Here is a 21,613-nt window from a genome sequence, read left to right on the forward strand (position 1 = left end):
AATGTAGTCATGGAATTTCGAAAGGAACAAATCTAGATGAAGCTTATGGTTTTTTGTCTGGCAGCAGTTGATCTCTGTTTCCCTCTCAGCTGGTGATCTTTCTCTGGTTTAAGCCAGCTGCTGGACTGGCTATTATTTTAACCTTATTGCATTTGCAGCTGCTGGAGTTATTTAATGACTTATATGATCATGTTTTAAATATTCCATGCAAGTCTAAATAAGCATAGGAGCTCTAAAAAAAAATTATAATTGTATGATCAAATTCCACCTGGAGCTATTGCAGGTACTTGGTGTCACAGAGTCTGTTGCATAAACTGACCAAGCTCATCTTGATCATTGACAGTCTTCCCCTGCAGATGAATGTTATTCCTTTCAGGAAGACACTACACAATGTCTCAGCTCTGATGCTTTGCTCCACTAATTTTCCCCTGAAATGCATCTACAGTCACTTCTTCCACAACTATTTTTGTGGCTTTGTGTGCTCTAGGGCAAACATTTCTTCACCATCCCTGACATGGATCCTTCTTTACAAATTATGGGAAGCAACTCACTTCCTTTCTGCAAAATGAAGCCAGCCATGCATTTTTAATAATATAAAAGCTATTATCCATTCCCCACATGCTCCTGGTAATCTTCTCCATACAGGTTTCAATTTGTACTAATTTTTCATGGACATGGGTGACTAGAGTTATATGCAATATTCTAAGTGAGGTTTCACCAGTAACTTGTGCAATAGAATTAGTACTTCTGTTTCTACAGAGGAAGTATATGAACCAGAGGATGATATAAATCTCTAAGGGCAGAGATTCTTACAGCATGCTATAAAATTTTGTTTCCATTACTCTAGTCTATAACATCACCCAGTCCTTCCTCCTAACAACATTAACAAGTTCTCCATCTGTACTCAGATCTTACGTGAGGATTTCTGGCAGACAGCTACCAATACAATCTCCTTTTACTATTAATTTTCAGTGTTTTTCAACTCCATCTCCCGCATTTTCGTTCGTCCATATTTTTCCCTTGCGTCCTTTAGTCCTTAAGTTTTTCACATTCTTGTCATGGCAGTTAAGAGATAGTATCCATGGCATCTTCTGAGATTAGCACAGAAGCAGAGCAAATGCTGTGCTGCTGATATGTTTCAAACTGATAATTAGGAAAAGATAATGTAGTAAGAGAAGTATGACTTGTGCTTTAGCACAAGTATTTCCATTTAAGACATTCACAATTGCTGCTAATGCCTCTATGTTTAGCAATTAATAGATGTCTCATCAGTCCAAGCAATGTACTGGAGATACACCCTCAGGAGATCTGGAAGATTATTTTTACCTTCCTATTGATGAGTTTCTCATTTCTGTGTGCAATGTCACGGGTAGTTCTGAAAATTTGTACCAGTGCATGTCACTAAGGAAGCCAATTCAGGATTCTACTTCTGACAGAAACATATATCTGTTCCTTTAGAAAAAAAGAAACAATTCCACTCTAGTGTAATGGTCTAAATGGTTCAATGCAAATGTAGAAGAAAACTCCATCAAGTCCCAGCTCTCAGTTAGACAGCTTCCTTGCACCCTAAACCACAATAAGTGGTTGTGCAAGATGGTATAAATTCAGGAGTGAAGAGAATTTGCTAGTCCCCAGTTTTGCTTTGACCTCTCTTACCTTGAATAAGAGGTATTTCAGTGACAGTAAAATACGGAAGCAGTCCTGAAGACTGTTTGTGTTAAATACATTGGTTTAGTGAGAGTATTGAAACAGCCAATAGATTTTCTGTTTGTTCACATTATTACCAGGGTCCTTTCACCTTATTCACTTGATGTTCGATGACTACGTATTGTACCTGCTAGAATCACTCCACTGTCAGGAGAGAGCTAATGAGCTAATGAGGGCGATGAAAGGAGAAGGAAGCACAGGTGAGTTTGTTGGTTTAGTCATCTTCTATTGTTTCGTTCCATTAGATTCACTATTTTGTATGTTAAGACATATTTTTTTTAATCGGCCTCTAACTCAATGAGGCTTATCTAGGAGCAAAGAGTTCTTCGGTTCCATCATGATTTGAAATAAGTAATTAGTGAGGGGGATGTCACTGGTTATTACATTCTGAAGGAGGTCTGCCTGGTTCATGATGTAACTTTGGGTGTCTGAATCCATTCCTAAGCACACATTTGGTTTTCCAGCAAGAGATTTTTGTACTCAGCCTTTTACCTCAGTTAATCTGTCTAAGCCACCATTGTATTTCAGTGAACACAGTCTTGATTTATCTCACCCTAATAAATAAATTCATTGTTATGAATCATAGAGTTGTCACAGAATAGTCTGGGTTGGAAGGGACCTTAAAGATCATTTAGTTCCAACCCCCCTGCATGGGCAGGGACACCTTCCACTAGATCAGGTTGCTCGAAGCCCCATCCAACCTGGCCTTGAACACTTCCAGGGAGGGGGCAGCCACAACTTCCCTAGGCAACCTGTGCTGGTGTTTCACCAGCCTCACAGTGAAGAATTTCCTCCTAATGTTGACATTAAATCTATCTTCTTCCAGTTTGAAGACATTACCCCTTGTTCTAGCACTACTCTCTCTGGTGAAAAGTCCCTCCCCTCCTTCCCTGTAGGCCCACTTCAGGTACTAGAAGATGCTCTAAGGTCTCCCCAGAGCCTTCTCTTCTCCAGGCTGAACAACCCCAACTCTTTCAGCCTGTCGTCATAGAAGAGATGCTCAAGCTCTCTGATTTTTGGCCCTCCTCTGGACTCACTCCAATAGGTCCATGTCCTTCTTATGTTGGGGGCTCCAGAGCTGGACACAGTACCCCAGGTAGGGTCTCACGAGAGTGGGATAGAGTGGATTTTACCAATCTGTATAAGAGGGAGGGATGGGAAAAGTGAGCAACGACAAAAGCCAAAGCTATTGTTTCTGGTCTACTTATGTTCTAAGTGCCTGTACACAAACATATTCTGCATCCTGCTCCACTCACTCTGTACTGACTTACCAGAACAGAAGTGAATGGAGATCTACCTTCCTTGCATCTCCCATTAATTCTGGCAAGTTGAACCACTCTGTCACCTTTGGAAAATTTAATTTTAACTGTAGGTTAATTTGTCACCCTGTAGATTTATAGGAAGAAGAACATTGCAGTAACTAGGGCAGTATTTTCTAGGTGTTGAAAGACCTCTTGATTTTTTGACAAACGGGTTGCTTATCCCTGTGTATTTCCTATATAACTTTAGCTGATAGAACAAGCCAGAGTGTCATCCTGTGTAGTCAATGAAGAGTGAAGCTCAAGGCCAAAAGCCACTGGAATTCCCTGGCCATTCTTGTTTTCTTCCAGTGTCTCTAGAAGGAGTAAGAGTACCTGTCTGATTGTGGGCTTTTGATTTTAGGTAACTAATAGTGTATTATAGGAATATAACAGGAATATAAACCTTAAGCTATTTGTGCACAAAGTTTCCTATCTATACAACACTAAAACCAGGACTTTAAGATGTGTTATTAAAGTACAATGAAGGCTGAATGCTGAATGTTATAGAAGTACCCTTTCAAGATTTGTCAATCCTGCTATGCATTTATTGATACACAACCTATAGAACTTAACTGCTTGCATTAATTTTTTTGCTTTCCCATTGTTCCTTTACTCTACCTTGAACTATGTTTGATGGGTCTTCTCTCTTCCTGCAGCAGAACTACAAGAAGAAATTATTCTGAGTGAGCCAGCTCTTCCAACTCCCTCCCCAGGGCCATTCTCCCCAGCTAAATCTGCCACCTCAGTGGAAGTGCCCTCTGCCCCCTCACCTGTCAGCAATCAGTCCCCAGAGTATGGGGTCATAGCAGCTACAACAGGTAGGTGGACTTACGGTAGCTGGACCTGCTTGAAGATGGCTTTTGCACTTGGTCACCTGAAATTTAATCTGAAAACATGATGTACCAGCTTTTAAGAGATGAGAAGCCTTCCCAAACAGAAATCTGTTTAAAGTATCACTTACTCCTTCTCACTGTATCCAAACATGATGCACAAAATATCTGATGTTTGAAGTCTAAAAGCCTAACAGAAGATCCCATACGTCGGGGAATCAGAACCTGTTCAGTTGCTGAGGCCTTCAGAAGAGCAGACCTGTCACTTTATTTCTAAACATTTTTAAAAATTCAGTTGAATTTTTCAAAGTTTTAGCAATGCCCCAAAATAATTGTTTATAATTATAGCACTTTTGAGCATCTTTGATGACTTTAAGGGATATCAGTTTCTCTGAAAAACTTTATATACTTCAAGGAAATGTGCCAAATACTTTGAGGTTCGGTGAGGTTCTAAAAATCCTGAACCATTACTGGTTCAGGAATTCATAGAATTATAGAATCATCCTGGCTGGAAAAGACCTTGAAGATCATCAAGTCCAACCTTAACCTAAATACACCAACCATAACTTAATCTGCCCATTCAGCACTTAAATCATGTTGCTAAGCACCAGGTCTACTTCTTTTAAACACTTACAGGGATGGTGACTCCACCATCTCCCTGGGCAGCCTGTTCCACTGTCCTAGTAGATAAAATAGGAAATATTTCAAAATATTTGAGACCTAAATGTGTCTAAGTAGCTGTGCAAGTTTCTCTTGGGAGTGTTTTATATATCATTAATAAATTTTGTCTTTCAGTGATAGAGGCTAGGAATTACCTATCTGAAGCCTTTTTCCAGTTGCATACTCTATTACGGCAGCTCATGAGGTGGGCCCACAGATGAAAAAAAATCTGTGCTTAAAGATATTCAGTTTGTGGGCAGGATTATCAGAAATAATAAGCACAAAACTGACTTCTTGTTTGTAGATGGGCAACCATCCTCTGTGCTCTAATGTAAAACTCACACATTACCTTTTGGATGTGGAAAGAATGGCCAGCCTGTATGATCAAAAGACGGTGTTTTCTTAACTCATGGAAAAAAAAGGCAGAAATGTAAATGACTTTCAGAAGGCATTCCAGGCAGTGAAATTCCAGCTTTGCTGCTTCACAGAGGAATGGGTGTATAATCAGAATGTGGAAACTATCACTTCTGTGACGTACTAGAAAAGTTACAAAACCTTCTTGAAAGAATGTCAGAAAGTGATGATTTACCACACTGGAGAATTTGGCAGTGGCTAAAGAACCAATAAATCTTTCTGACAAATGTTTTTCATGTTTTCAAAGGCGCCACAGGGAAGCACACTGCATAGTTGTGGTGGGAAGAGATTTAAGAACATTTGTCCCTACATCAAAATGTAAGGTTGTCTCACTGTTGGAGACTATATTTAAGAGGGAAATGGGTTGGTATTACCCCCAGAACAGTCAGACATGAGACGTGTGATTCCTAGACATGGCAGGTGAGCACACTGCTTTGGATCAAGCGGTGCTGGAGCTGGTGTGTATGCTTGAATCTGGAAACTCTGATTTTGTGGGTAACTTGCTCTGTAGACAGTGTGGCCCAATGGGTCCATTGTGATGTTACAACCAGAACTTAGTATGATGCAGAGATATGACTGGAAATAGGGAATCGTGTACTCTCCAGTGACATTGACAGAAATAGAGATTTGAGGGACTTTAGGTTTAGGCTGCAGAGACTAAGTCTGCATGACTGCCCTAACTATTGACCCAAAGCATATTCCATATTGATGTAATAGCCTATTTGCCAGCAGTCTGGGTTCCTACCTTCAGCTCACTTGATTTAGGTACTTGACAGGCACAGATCAGTGCAGGCCTGAGAGCTGCATAGATCTTATGTATCCACCCTGAATCCCTCCAATAACGCAAGGGAATGGACACACGAACATTACAAATGCAATTCCTTTTAGTTCTCATGTTTTTTATTGTTTTATTATAGTCTGGTTTATTCTCTCACTCTCTCTAAGTTTTTTAGTCCTGGTAAGGGCAAGTTCTGTTAATTTAAAGTCTCAAGCCAGAAAAAGCATCATTCAGTAACAATGGCTGAAGGACCTACTCCCAGAGTACAGGCAGCAGAGCTTGATGTTGTTGTTCCCATAACAGAAACTCTTAGGCAGGAAAGCCATTTCTGATTATTTGAGCTCTTTTTTTTCCCCCGCAGATTTTAATCTTACGTTGTTTTTAAAACTTCTGGTTGAATTGGATTTTATTCTTACAGTCTGGTGCAGTCTCATTATTGCAAGTGTGAAAATAATTTTTGCCTAGCACAAGCCAGATTTGTCAGTGCAAGTAGTGGTATGGTTGAGATTGAATATAATCATATGGCTATTTCCTGGTCTTAATTTGGTCTATTAGTAATACCTCCATTTCCCATGTTCATCATGTAGATGAATGGATCACTTTTTCAGTTTGCTAATCCTAAAACCATGGAATGCAGGGTTTGTTCACATAAAGTAATACAAAATAACAACCATGTTTCACCTATAGGAATTTGCTATAATTTAAAATGAGAGTGCTGACGATGTAGTACACAGAATCAAACTACTCCATATACAGATTTGTGGCATTTAATGTATAGAATATTTTGGAACAGGAGCCTCTGTTCTGGAAAGGTATATTTAAAGTACACTCTATTGATCCTCTTATGTGTCTTTTATGAGGTAAATGTAAACCTCTGCAAATGCTTTGTGAATCTTGAGAAACAGTTCCATTGGTTATCACCAGCTCTCTGTTCCCCAGTTTAAGTCATCATTAACTCTTTCTTGCTTGTGGCACTAGCAATAAAAGTTAGCTATTAAACTTGCATTTTAACCTTTTTGCCTTTAGTCAGTGGTCAGCACAAAACCATTGGATTAAACTTGTAAATTACATGATACTGAGCAAAAGAAGGTAAGTCCTATAAATAGCATTCTGTGGCCAAACGTCTGGCATGTCTCGGATAACATTTCTTTAAAAACTTTTTGTTAACTCAGTAGACATTTAAAAGGACAATTAGGTTCCATCCTGTCTAAATCACAAAGGCCAGATTAATGATTGTTCAAGCTGCAACAATATTGTAATAAAAGTAGTAGCTATAAGGCTGACTGTGCTGTTCCCTCTTAAAGCTATGATTACTCATTTGCCAGTGCAATGGTTTTTAAACAACTCAAAATGAACTCTGAATTGTAAGTAGTTCCTAGTATGTTAGTAAACTAATCTATGCAGTTTAGTGTATAGTTTCAAGAAATGTATGTCTGAAATAATTCTTCAGGTCTGCAATGGTCCTTTAAGGTCAGTGTTCTTCCAAGTCTAGTCTAGGTATTAAAGTTCTAGGAATCTGGCAGAGGAGACACTTGCTTTTTTTTCTTTTTTTTTTTTTCTCTCTAGAGCTTCAGCTCTGGGACTCTCATGAATATATGAAAACATCAGCTGTAGTTCAGCAATCAGAGTTGAATTCTCATAGCTTCTGAGTGTAAAAGTTAAAGGTTCCAATTTCAAAAGACAATTTGCCACTTCCAAATGGAAAGGTTTCTACATTTTCTAAAGCTGATAGTTAAGATAATCTGTTTGTTATGAGGGGGCAGACTAGGGGTCTGACTCTAGAATTTTGATTACTTGAGGTAGACAGTACTGCTTGCTATCAGACATAGTGGACAGTGCTGTGAGTGTCTTGCTTGTGTCTGGGTGGTCATTTACTCCAGCATAAAGCAAATACAAAATGCAGTATCATGAAGCAACTTTGGCTTCTTTCTGCACTGGTGTACATGATGACATCAATGAAAACATGGCCATTATTGGACCGATAGCACTTTCATTTATATTTGGCTCCCCTACAGGTCAGATGACCTCTTGGTTAGTATCCTCAAAATCAAATTTTTTGTTAAAAGAGAAAAGAAAAAGGAGCGGTAATAAATGAACTTCCCTACTTTAATAAAACCCTGCATGTTCAGAACACAAAGCAGAGCAAACTGTTGCTCAATCACTATTGTTTTTGCTTATTTCAGAAAGCAGTTCAGTTGGGTTCAGTCATATCTAAAAGAGACTTCATCTCCTGGAGTTCAGTTCTGCAGCCAGCTGAGGAAATTAATCATAAAGGGCTGGGACATAAGTGGGTATTGAAAAGTTAACTATGAAAAACTTATCTCACTATTAAAAGTTAACTATGAAAGACTTATCTCATTCTTCCTTTTCCACCCACCACAATGTTGGCAGTATCCTGCCTGAACCAATACATACATGCACATACTTGCAAATCTGTTCACTTATGCTATCCTTCCTCTGTCTTTGTGACTAGGTCACCAGAAATAATGGCATCCCTTTCATGTAGGCAAAGAGAAGTGAGACAACTCTAGCTTCCGAAGAATATCTTAAAAATAGTCTTGAACAGTTTTCTGTCCGTTCATAAATGCAGAGTAAATCCCAACATATATTTGTTTCTAAACTGTATCCTCCAAAACAAAGTATTTCCTACAGTAGCTGTGTGAAGTACTTGTAGTACAGGGGACAATTTTTGGTTAGGAAAATCAGATATTCATAAATCTTCCAGTGCAAGATGTATTCTCTCTATTTGTTGTCTGGACAGGGCCAAAACGTGTTACACCCTAAAGATGCGTTTTAAAATTGAATTGAGGTAGCTGCCAATTAGACTTGAATGCCAGGAATGGCCAAGTCCTCTCATTCACAGACTCTGACTTCCCACAGGCAGCAAATGAAACAACTTGCTGTCCTGGACTGACTAATTTTCCTCAGACTGAGATAAGATCCCTACTATTTTTGGAAAAAATAAATAATAAAAGGAGGCTGTCACAATGGCTGGGCCCAGTCAGTTTAACCATATTTAGGAAAATGAAAATAATCTCTTGCCCCTGTTATTACTGCTTCTTGTTAGAGGAACATCATGAGATTTGTGGCTCAATGGCCAATTTTTTTTCTTGGAAAAAATAAAATCAGTTCAATTTTATTTTTTTTCTTGTGAATTTAAAAGGTGAAAAAACACCAGTGTGTTACCTAAAAATTAGTATTTGGGTTTTCTTATGATCTTTGTTGTCCTTCTTTTCTTTCTTTTTAATTTGTTTTTAATTTAGGCCTGTTTTGAAACAAAGTTTCAAATTTTCTTTTGGAAAATGCCACTAGGAAAATATGTTGACCTTTTAAAATTGAAATGTTTCACCAAAATATTCTGCAGACAAGTGGTTGATATTTTCAAACCAGTTTTTCTCTTGTTTTCAAATGAAGCTTTTTGATGACCGTGTAAGTAGTTTTGTCCCCTGCCACATAAATGGTATTTTCTAGTGAAGGTGGGTTTTCATGAACACGTTTCCTGAACTCAAGGAACCATGACTGCTCACAGCCACAGCAGCACTGGTGTGCTAGCTCAGATGTGTATGCCTCCTCTTTGGTCTCAGGCATCTTAGAGGTCCTTTTCAATGGGAGGACATGAAAGGCTGGAAATTCAAGAGTTAGTGACAGAAAATGCAGGCATGTGAAAACAGGCCAAGCACAAATATCATTGGTTATTACCCATCCAAGGATGTCTCTACTGTAAGAGCAGCAAATCACACCTGCTGGAATATTTCAAGCTGGATTTACCTCATGAAGCTCAGAGTGCCTTCGTTCATACCCAGAATTAAGCACTTCCCAGTTGAAAAAAATATGTTGGTCTGATTTTGCCAAATAAAATCACATACACCTGAAGAAAGTTATGCACTTCTGAGATAGGTTTTTCATTCTGAAAAGCCAATGGGGTGGACACAGACCTGATAATACAATTACTTCCCCCTCTGAATTAGGCCCTTTCATACTACAGGAAGTCCTGCAATCCACACTGGGAAAAAAAAAAAAAAAAGAAAAAAGAAAAAAGAGTCACCTCCTGCAATTCCTTTTAGCTACTGAAAAAGAATCGAGTGCCCAGAGACCCCCAAACTAGCGTTAGCATTGGGTTAAATTCAGTGTTCTGGTCCTCATTTGCAGGGTAATCTCAGCCAGTATGGTCATGACCTCCAGCAAGAGCTATGTTATATGGGAACAATGGATCTGTCAGCCTCCTGAGTGAAAGGGGTGTGTGCAAGGGACAAAGGTTTCTCAGCAGCTGGCTCATGAATCTGGAGTTCCTGCCTGGAAGGGATCAGGATGATTAAAAAACTCAGCACCTTCCAAGCAAAATGGAAAACCCACTTCTTTGCTTTGCTCTTCCCACAAATGCTCTACATGAAAAAATAAATTAAGTCCAGTCCCTGCTGCCTCGAAAGAAGAAAGAAACATTATTTGCCTGAAGAAAACAGCTAGGCTATTGCAGTCTATATCTTTATTATGATTTAGGGATCTGCAACTGTGTTTCCACCACAAAGGCTGGTACCTAGTTGGGTGGAACAGATGCAAACTACAAAAGGATTCAAGTATTTGCATAACACCAATCTTTCTCTAATCCTTCATTGTTCTCATCGTACTTCCTGCCTCGCTCCAGGCCTGATCAGCCTCAGAGCTGAACAGGCCAGCAGCCCCCTCCATGTGAGAGACCTCAAGGTTCAGTGCATCATGCCTGAGAAACACTACCACTGCTGTTCCCCCGTTTCTAAGTCCTATCCCAGTTTTTCTAAAAAATGACAGCTTCGAAGCACAATACTATACAAATAGTATTGTACAATCTGAGCTATTCCAGATACATCTCTTACCTCTGGATCTTTGCAGACTTCAGCTGATATATTTGTTTTTTCATTTTTGCCTGAGACGTAAATGTTCTGTTCACTTTGGCTGATGCTGTTACCAGTATCAGTACCTATTAAGTTGCTTTTGTGAAACCATCTCACAGCATAACACCTCTATGAACAACAACCAATGTTACCCGTATTCCTTTAATGCTTGTTTGTCTGCAGGAGCTATGCAATCCTATACATGGTCACTCACCTACACTGTGACAACAGCTGCTGGATCACCTGCTGAAAATTCCCAACAGTTGCCCTGCATGAGGAGTCCACATGTGCCATCATCATCTGTCACACACCGGATACCTGTTTATCCCCACAGAGAAGAGCATGGGTAAGTCACTTCCTCGTTTCTTGGGGGTTTTGTATTAACTTATGCTTAGCAATTTTTTTGGAAAAAAAAAAAAAAAGGACTGTGGTGTTGGTGGATATGGTTTAGGGGAGAACTTTGTAGAGTAGGGATGATGGTTGGACTCAGTGATCCCAAGGGTCTTTTCCAACCTGAATAGTTCTATGATTCTATGACTCAGTAGAGAGCATGAGCAGTATGGAGGCCATGAGCCATTCCCCTGCTACATTTCCCACTAAATACACACTCTTAGCCACCCAGCATACCTGAAAGTCACCTAATAGTAGTTCTGCTGGGTTACTACTAATCTTGTACACTAAAGATGATTCCCTGTGAAATAGAAAGGCTCCAAAACATCTTGAGAGAGAAAGAGTGCTTTATTCCACAGTATTCCACCAGATGAAGACATTTAAGAGCTGAAGCCTTGGAACAACATAAAGCCCTGGTAGTTCCCAAGAGAGAATTTGATATAAACTGCCATAGGCTGAAATACAGACTGTTGGATTGATTTGTACAAACATTTGTCATGTACTCTAGGTGATCTTTTGAGGTATCTTCTAACCCCTAAGATTCTGTGATTCTGTGCTTCGAGCCAGTTATAGAAAATAACATGTAAGTTCTATGGTAGAAACTCCTCCCCGTAAAATAAAATGTGTTGAAGGCCAAATGCATGTTACCAGAAATCAAGAAAGGGCTACATGATCTGTTCCCCATTACTGAAACAAGCCTTATAGCTGGGAGAAGAGCACAAGGTTCATCATCTATTCTATCTCACTCCAGTAAATCTTCCTCTAATTCCACAGTGGTCTTCTCCACATGTGTGTGGTTTCAGGACTGTAAATGAAACATCTGTGGTATTAATAGAAGAAAGTAACCTATATATAATGGGACTTTCCCCTGTTGCCTCTCACCCTGTCACTGTACACTTCTGAGAGGAGTTCAGCTCTAGCTGGTCTGTTACCTCCTGTTAGATAGTTGTAGATCATCCCTTTGCCTCTCTTCTTAAGGCTGGGCAAACCCAGTTCTCTTCACGTGCTTCAGTCCCTTCTCTTTCTTAACAGGCCTCTGCTAGACTCAGTCCCGCACGTCAGTGTCTTTTGTATAGTGGAGAGCCACAAACAGGACACAGTACTCCAGGTGTGGTCTCCCCAGCGCCGAACAGAGAATGATCAGTTCCCTAAGCCTGCTGTCCACACTTCTGCTAATACAGCCCAGTATGTAGCTGGGCCTCTTCATTGCTGGTGACTCACATTCAACTTCTTGTCCACCAGAACTTGCAGGCAATTTTCAGAAAAGCTGCTTTCTTTCCAAATGGCCCCAGCCTGTACCACTGATGTTCTGATGTTGCAGATGCAGGACTTTGCATTATTCTCTGTACTGTCAACCGACCATTCTTTCTGAATCATAGCTGCTAGACTCCAGAGTAACTGCCAGTTCCCAGCTGGACTTTCCCAAAGACATGCCATCTGTGTATTGCACCCACAGCTCAATGACTACATAAGTGGTTCAGCATCTTCTGTAAGATGTGGTACTTGGCAGAAAACATTTTTGTTACATTTTTCAGGCACACAGCCTTCTTAGAGAGATGTAGGGTTCCCCAGTCAAACACTTTCAGATAGGCAGGATAATATTAGACTTGAAAGACCATGGTCTTCTCCATCTCATGTCCTCAGTGCTCTCTCTTCTGAAGTTGGAGAGTGACAGAAGAAGCTTCTTTAACCAAAAGTACACAACAGAGGTTAGGATAAGAAGCTTTGTAACTCTGTGCTCAAGTGAATTAAAGTGCTATATTTTGGTGAAAGTGATGAATGTTTATATGAAGGAGACAAGATCAATAGCTTCCAGACTAGGACATAGAATCCATAATGACTAGAGAAAGCATGAAGTGCCAACACTGCCTTACAGGACTTAGCTTTGGGAGTCCAAGGGCACCCCGGACTACAGGAGGTACTAGATAGGCCAACATCTTGAAGCAGAGAAGACTGCACTGTGAAATGCCAGGCTTATACATAACTTGCAGGTCTTGCTTATCAGTCCATCGTGTTGAAAGAATTAAAGCAGAAGATGTTTGCCCACCACCACAGTGGGAAACAGCTCCACGACACAGCTGTTTCTCTCTCCCATACTCTCCACAGGGAGACTATCAAATGTGCATCACATGAACACCAGCTTCTCTGAGGTAGATTACAGAAACCACTTACATTAACAGTTTAGAACAAGTGAATATAGGAATGAGAGCTCAGTGTTGAAAAATGAAGATGGACACAGGGCCTTATGTCCCAAAAATGTTCTTGGAGGGGGTTCTATGCTTTCAGTTTGAAACTGCTGGTTTGGCTGGTGTAAGACATGGTGTCTCTAGAATACCATAATAAAATCAAAAGAATAGAAGAAGTTTAAACTCTACCAAATGTAAAAACGATATTGAACTATCCAGAAAGTATCTGTGCAAATAACTGTCTTCTCACAATGAACTGGTTACTCTGTTTGTTTATTTATCATGGTTTGTGTTTCACTTCAATAGCATGTATTTTAAGAGCCTTTGAACTTCTCTGTTGAGTTAGCATCAAATGTTTGCATGGCTACACAAAGATGGGGAGGCTGCAGAAAGTGTCCATGCATCTTCTAGTGAATGACCCAAAAAATGGTGGCCAAGAGACACTGACCGTGTAGTTTCTTAAAGCTAAGAAAACTGGTCCTTCCTTTCCCCCTGACCTGTCCCTGGACAAGAAGCTGGAATGAACAAAAAAGTAGGCAGGTTCTGCATACTCAAATACCACCCTGTTCTTGTGTCAGTTGTGCTAAAGCTGTATGTTGTATGTTTCAGATGCAAATTAGTACACCTCTGTCCCTCACAAAAAAGAGAACATCTGACCCCAGTGCAAGGAGATAGCTGAACTCCACGGGGTAGTTATTTAAATAAAATCTTACCATACTTCCTCAGCCTGGGCAGCAATTTATTAGGAACGTGGCAATAAAATAATAATAAAAAGGAAAGACATTGTGTCCTTAGGAAGTGCACAAATGAGTGTGAAATTTAAAACTAGCCAAAGAAACATGCTGAGTCTGTTGATGTCCTGAACAGTTTCACTACATGGCATCTGCTTGCCAGCTGAGCTGTGAAATGTCTTTTTTTTTAAAGGTTATTTAAAATACCACTCTCCTATGAAAAAAAAAAAGTCTCAAAAGTTATAGAATTATTAGTGGCAATACAATTATTATGCATACTAAATACTGTTTTCAAATGGGTTTTAGATATACAGGAAGTTACAACTATGGCAGCTATAGCAACCAGCATCCCCATCCAATGCAGAGTCAGTATCCATCCTTACCACATGATACTGCTATTTCTGGTCCACTTCACTACTCAGCTTACCACAGAAGCTCTTCGCAGGTAAGTTGGATTTATTACTTGACAGTGCTTGCTATAACATTCTAAGTATAGTTGTGATTGTCCATTTCTTATCAGTGTATTAGCTGAATCAATGAGCTGTCATCAGTGCAGTCATTGATGGTCCCTATTTTTTTTTTTCTTTTCTAATATTAATAATACTTTTCATTCTGATGGAGATTCTTTTAGTAGTAGATAAGCTACTACTTATCCTAGTAGCTCTAGATTGTCCTAAACTCTAAAATCCAGCAGTATGGATCACAGAAGGTGTTTCCATGTTAAGCAGTGGCTGAAGCAAAAATTAATACAATTAGTTGTATTATTCTTATATATTAGGAATAGGAAGAGGTTCGTAACAAGAAATAGAAATGTTTTCATATAGCTAAAAGAAGATGCAGAGACCACAGTGAATTCTGCTGAGGCTTCTGATTTTGCAAATACAGATATCCAGGAATTTGCTAAAAATATGAGTTCTGAATACAGTTTTAATAGCTTCAGGACACCATTGCAAAGAGGTTCTCTTTAATCTGTGTGCCATAGTCTCCTACTATAATGCTGAGAAATTATGTCCTTAACTATTTCAGTTCACAAAACGGAGCCAGTAGAAACCAGCACAGACTGAGTGGGAAGATGGTATTTGGCAACAGTTCAAATGTAGTGCCACTGTAGGAGGGCTTTAGTACATTATGCAAACTGGTTCTGCCCCAGTGTAGGAAGCTGCTCTCTGCTGGAAGATTTGCAAAAAGTGGACACAGAAAGGAGGTGATGGCATTGGGATATTCCACCCACATGGCACTTCTCACACTTTTTCTGCTGGAAATGTATAAAAATGTATTAAGGAACACCATGCTTCACTCCTGTCACTGAACTGGAACAGTTTCAAACCAGGTGCAAAGATACAAATTTGATAGTGGTTTGGACTAGAACACATGAAACCTGCATCTCATTCTGGTCTTTGACATCAGCCTGCCAGATTGTCTTAGTGTAGTTATTTCTCTTTTTTTATGCCTCGTTTTCCATAGCTGTAAGATGAGAATAATGCTATTGATCTCCTTAAAGTTTTTTAAACTCTGCTGGAAAGATTGTCCTATACAAACCAAATAGGCTCATTGAGACCAGCTCAACAATGGCTTCCTAATTTGTGGGGAAAAAAAAGTCTACAACTTCTCACCTATTTGTGTAACATCTGGTCCATCAGACAGACTATATGAGGTGTGAGGAAGCGTCTGAGGGTTGTTGCAGCTGCTGTATCTTCAGTAGGAGCAGTGAGTGAATGTCTAAGAACAGTGTCCTGTGATAGGTTTGTATATAGGGGTTTTTCAGTACAGGCCCTACTCTGTTATCTCAAGATTTTTTCCAGAATGCATTGCTTTCTGTCTTAAAATCGGCTCACCAATTTTCTTTACTCTCTTACCCTTTACTGCAGAAAATTCATGAGTGCTTATTCTGAAATGATCTGTAAGGTCGTAAAATCTGCATGTAAAGTGGAGAATTAGGTTTTCACTATTTAGAAATGTTATCACCTGCACAAGGCATTTCTTCCTACCTTCTGACAACTGCCTTTGTCACATTGACACAAAATACCTAAGTTAAACAAGAAAGCAAAGCAAGGTCAATAGCTTTGTAGTTTACTCATGTCTTGGTTAACACATTATGTGGAAATAATAACATACGTTAAAAATAATGCAAATTTTTTCATACTATAGTAGGGTTTCTCTACAAGTGCAGACATCAGATAATTTCTTCTCTTTTTCCTAACCCTTAAACAGTCCTGGACACACATGAGGAACACCTATGTTTCAATGATCACACTTCAGAGCAAAATGTTTTCAACTTGCCTTTAGCATGTTCTTTCTCATGCTGCTTGTAAACAGAGAAGGAATCTCACAGTTAGGATGCAGATAACAAAATCCTGTCAATGTGCTCATTCTGTATTGAAAGAAGATATAAATGGAAACCCTACTTTCAAAAATAATCTAAAAGTCTTGAATTACTTTCATATGAAATTTATGACATTCTTTTTAAAGCTAAGTGTGCTTCAGCAAAATGCCAGCCCTGATGATTAGTAATTTCTTAGCTACTTGTAACCAACAAAAAAATCATAATGTACTGTTGTCTGAATAAGCTGTTAGGGAACTACCCTTCTAGTGGACTTTCTAAGGGGAACATGTGTGAGGAATTGTAGTAGGACTCATGACGTTGCCAATATAGGAAGCCAAATTTGCAATGAAGGTATCAACAGCTGCCACTATACTGAAACCAGAGGAGATGCATGTGTGTGACTGTGGTAATATAACCAGTCAAGAAGAGGAGGAACTGACCATAAATCTTCAAAAGAATTCTTTGTTGTAATCTACATTCAGTCCAAATACAGAACTATGGCTCAGCTTTAGCTAATATTCTTTCATGCTCTTTGGGATCGTGTCTAGGGATTAACTCCTTAAGAAAAAATCTGTGTGTGAGGTAAGTCCTCCTCTACAAACATGGAATCAGAGAGAGCCCTTGTCCCAGACAGGGGTCTGAGCTGAAACAGGCAACATATAATAGAGGTAGATTTTAAGCTGCAGCTATAAATTACTTTTTTGATCTCAAAGAATATAATGCCCAGCCTCTTCATGTGCAAGACAGCAACATACTCCAGGTTTTATTAGGCCTGATATTTTGAGGCTATTTGCCATTCCAGAGAAATGTACTAAATAAAACTGGGGAGTTGTGATTGATTGTTTATTTGTTTAGTAGAAACTTAAGATGGATCACAGATATGATTTAAAGACCACAAACAAAATAAGTGGAAATGGAGCATAGGGGATGGAGGGAAAAACTTTTATTTAGTGGAAGTGGGAAACTGAACAGCCAGAAAGGGGGAAGGGAATGACTGACCTTTCAAATTGTATTTGTCAGCATGTAACAAACACATTGATCCCAACGTAACAATACAACTATGGTTGCACTGGATTGTTTCTAGGATGTCTGCTGTGGTTTTGTCATTGAAATCCTTACAGTGGGGTTGTGCTGGGGAAGAAACCACAGCTCTTGAAAAGTGCAGGTGGGGGTTCCAAGCCAAGCCTCTCTCAGCTGACCAGTGGCAGGTTGATGTTAGTGAGAGGTTTCTGGGTAATTTGAGTCCCCCAGTGCTAGAGGAAATGAGACAGCAGTAGTTGCTAAGGCTGATGCTGCTTAAGCAGCATGTGTCACAGCTCCATGGTCACTCACACCCCATCCCATAACAGACCGGTGAGAGCCCTTGAGGTTACTCTTACCTTTCATCTCTGAGTCAGTCTTGGAGCTTGGCTGACAGAGGGATGTGTTGTGACTTGTGACTTCGGGCTAAACAGAAATTTTTGTAAGTTGCTTGTACTTTCAGAAACATCAGTGACTCTCACTTGGGAAAAAAAAGACAAAAATATGTAAGACATTGAAAAAAACTTTATAAGAGAGACAATTTTCTGCTGAAGTAGTATCTGCAGCTAGTAACCCAGCATAAGCCTAAAACTGGCTCCTTCTGGTAATATAGACTGACTAATTGTCATGGTTTGGGGCTAACCCGACAGCAAAGAACCAGCCACGTGGCTGCTCACTGGGATAGGGAGGACAAAGGCCAACTAGAAGCTCGTGGATCGAGACACGGACAAAGAGGGTTTCATTCACCGTTTCATGGGAAAAAAGACTCAACTTGGGGAACTTTGTGTCTGATTTCTCTCCCTCCTTGCCCTTGGTGGCACAGGGGGACAGGGGATGGGGTTTAAAGTCAGTTCACAGTCTGTTGTTCCCTGCCGCTTCTTCAGCCTCAGGGAGAAGGATTCCTTACAGTCCCCCCTTGCATCCCCATGAGGTCCCTCCCATGGGAGAGAGTCCTCCAAGAACCTCTCCTTCATGAGTCCTTCCCACGAGGTCCGGAGCGGCTCCAGCCTGGGCTTCCCACAGAGTCACGGGCTGCTTCGGGAACAACCACCTCCCCTGGCTCCGGGGTCTTCCAAAGCCGCATAATCAGAGTCTACTGGCAGCAAACCCAAGCTCACCCTTTCTGGAGTCTTCAGGGAATGTTCCATCACAAATGCAGGAGGACAGCCTGCCCTGTCGCCATAGGTTGCAGGGAAACTTCTGCTTGTTCACCTTTTTCCCTTTCTTCCCCACCAACCTCGGGATCTTCACTCCAGCACTGCTCTCACCTCTCTAAGCAAAGCTTTTTCCCCACTGCTTGCTCTGCTCAGGTCTTGTATCTGCTCTTTCATATGTTAATCACAGAGGCGCATCTATTGTCTTTCTAACGACGCAGCCTTGGCTACCTGAGCTGGGGGAGCTTTTAGTAGCTTCTTACAGGAGCCACCCCTAGGGCCCCTCTCCTGCTACCAAAACCATGCCAGAACCAAACCAGCTCATTAATTCCCGCTTATGGCTCGGAGTCTTAATCCAAATTTTTTTTTTTTTTTTCTTTCATCAACATCTGTGAATAGTTGCTCAGAACAGTTGCTTCCTTGTAAATTCAGGCCTGATTGTTCATTTCTTCACTTGGCTTACTGGCTAGGAGCCTGGCACGCAAATGAAGAAAATTTTTCTACAAATTGATTTATCACTACCTAAAACTCTAAGCCATAGTGCAGAAGTGCATACAATCCTCTAACGCTACTCCGTCATCATTCAGAAGGAGAATGAGTAAAGTGTGTACAGAAACACACCTATCCTGACTTCATGTTTCAACAGCTTTCTGCCTCTGCAGTTTTAGGTACCAGATGCCAGGGCAGAAAATAGACAACTCTGTCTAAAAGCCTCTGAGTGCTCCTAGCAACCTATGTCAAGTTTATCAGAGAGGTGCTTCCTTCAAACGTAATCCCTTCACAATGTCACCATCTAATTCACCTCCACAGCATTTGCTTGACTGACTTTTGATTACAGTTTTTGTCTGCAAGTTTCACCCTGGTTGGACAGGTCTTGGTCTTTTTCCCGACTATCCATCAAAATTTCAATTCACATCATTCCACCTCTTCCTCAAAAACAGAGTAATTAATGCTGCTGTCATTTTTCTTTGTAAATCACAGGGATAACACTTCTAGTAGGAAGAGTGATGAGAGAAATTTGCCTCCGTACGTACTTTTATATTTTAATATATCTGGTAACATACAAAAATGTACATCATACGAATGTGCATCACTGTATATGCAGTATGAAAAACAGCAAACACAGAATGTACGTGTAAGAACTGTAATGTGTGGCCATAGTGACTCATTGCAAGTCCGTTTATCCAGGTCCTATTTACAGGCAATGGCCAGAAATGCATGTGGAAGAAAAGTCTTAGAAATTGGGTAGGTAGAGAGTGGTCCTTTCATCAGCATAGCCACACAGTGTTTGGCAAGAGCTGACCTGGGAACTTCTTGAGTAGGAAGTAGCAACTGGACTTTTGTATTATGTAGCAAACCACTCTCCATTACCCTGTCTGTGAGCTTGTTTGTTATTTGAGCTTTTTTTGTACTTACAGACTTCTTAAGGATGTGTTGTATGAAACATATTCAATATTAATTCCCTATTTGTTTACTCTCACCATTTGAGACATAGATCTGCATAATTCCTCCCACCTCCTTCCTTCAGGTATTTTCCAGACTTAAGAGGTATCATCTGTTTAGTTTCTCCTGCAATGGATGCTCTACCCATCTAAGGACCACAGGTGCACTGCAGAGCAGGCATAAGTCTGGTGGGCACACAGGCATCCTGGTCTCTCAATTGTGTTGAGCAGAGAATCTGCAGCTCCCCTCTGGCCACTTTGTGCAAACCTGATCTCAGAGTAGGCAGGAGGGATTCAGTCAGGAAGTTGCCAGGTCAGCCACTTAGATCTGGGAAGCAATCCTAGATCCCATGCTGCATAGGACCTTATTTTACCTTCTCTTCCTTTGCACTTCAAAGATGGAGTAGCCACCTCCAACCAGCATATTTTAGGTGGGGGTACTTAACAGAGAGTCACAGAGCATTTCCTATTTTTTTCCTTGAGTTCCCACCTTAAAGCTATCTTAGGGGTTTTTTTCTGCTTTTCATCCATCTCCTGTTCCTCTAAAGAGCATAGCCAGGGTCAACTGTTCCTGAAATGAGACTCTGCCCTCAAGAGGCACTGAGCAATGTCTGGGACTGGGAATATGTTTGTATCAGCAAGTGCCTGCACTGCTGTTTTGTTTCCATCAGATTTGGTTTATGAAGAGCATAGTTGACTTCCATGGTCTGGGCAGAACAAACCAGCCTGGGAAACACTGAAGTGCTGCTAAGTGGTAGGTTGGGTCTGCACCTCTCAGAGGCACAGAGCATAGTTTTGAGGCCAGAATTAAAGAATATTTAAGCAGAGCCTGTCTGTACCCCTAGTCTCCTAAACTGCTCTGAGGACTGTGGTGATCTCACATAACTTCCCAGAAATGCCCTGTGAGCTGCAGCAGCATTTTGTTTCTCTGTGCAATGTTGCATGCCACAATCCTACCCAACCACATCTTCACTTCCCTTCATATGCCTCTACAGGATTGCCAGCAGGGTTTACACTGGGACAGTGCTGGAAGAAAGTAGTAACTGGTTTTTGATAAACCAAGGGAGTCAAAGAAATCCTCTTCCAGACAGAACTTGTGCTTTAGTACCTATTCACATTGTTCTGGCCCATCTATGCCACAAACAAAACAAAAAACCAAACCAAAACAAAACAAAAAAAAAAAAGGGGGAAAAGTTCTTGTTCCTCCCACACATACACAGCAACTATAACAATGCTGTAAGAACAACATACCCTTCCCAATAACCACTTGGTCATCAAATAGCTAGTAATGACAGAAAGAAAAAAACATACCATCCAGATCCCACCCCTGCAACAAGAATCATTGTTCCTAACTGTATGGCTTCATAACAGAATTGAGATTGTTAGCATGCAATTGAAGCAATTATGTGCTGAATGCAACAGGAAACAGATGTCTTCTTTTAAAATACTGACAAAGTTTTGTAAGGCTGCAGTTGCCACTCCCAAAACTAACAAAAGCACTTAGATTGACTTGACAGTTTCACCCAACCTATTTGACAGACTAATACTCAATAAGCTTCAAATTGTGGAGAAAAGGATCACAGTCAGGGTTATAAAGATGCAATCAATCAGTAGTTTTGATTATATCCTTTTTTTTTTTAGATTTGAAGCGTATTTTGATGAAGTTAACTTCTAGTCAGTTCTTCAGAAGTGCTGTAATTTCTGGTATGAGTTCATTGGTAGTCCTAAAGTAGTGGCTAACGTACAACACTAACTTGCAGCTTTCTGTAAAAGTGTGAGCTAATGCAATGTAAAGTCTGAGGCACATTC

The 21,613-nt window shown here is 40.3% G+C and overlaps 1 protein-coding gene across 2 annotated transcripts in view; it reads left to right on the forward strand.

Moving 5' to 3' along the window:
- Window positions 1-21,613, forward strand: part of RFX4 (regulatory factor X4) — a 96,643-nt gene that overhangs the window by 70,382 nt on the left and 4,648 nt on the right. The window contains exons 14-17 of one of the 2 annotated variants that reach the window (XM_051636545.1): window positions 1,788-1,907; window positions 3,665-3,826; window positions 10,742-10,904; window positions 14,172-14,310. In XM_051636545.1, coding sequence (XP_051492505.1) covers window positions 1,788-1,907; window positions 3,665-3,826; window positions 10,742-10,904; window positions 14,172-14,310 — 584 coding nt within the window. The remainder of the gene's footprint in view (window positions 1-1,787; window positions 1,908-3,664; window positions 3,827-10,741; window positions 10,905-14,171; window positions 14,311-21,613) is intronic. The other variant, XM_051636630.1, reaches the window with a different exon arrangement.

This window comes from Apus apus, chromosome 1, assembly GCF_020740795.1.
Source record: "Apus apus isolate bApuApu2 chromosome 1, bApuApu2.pri.cur, whole genome shotgun sequence".
In the NCBI taxonomy this organism is placed as follows: domain Eukaryota; kingdom Metazoa; phylum Chordata; class Aves; order Apodiformes; family Apodidae; genus Apus; species Apus apus.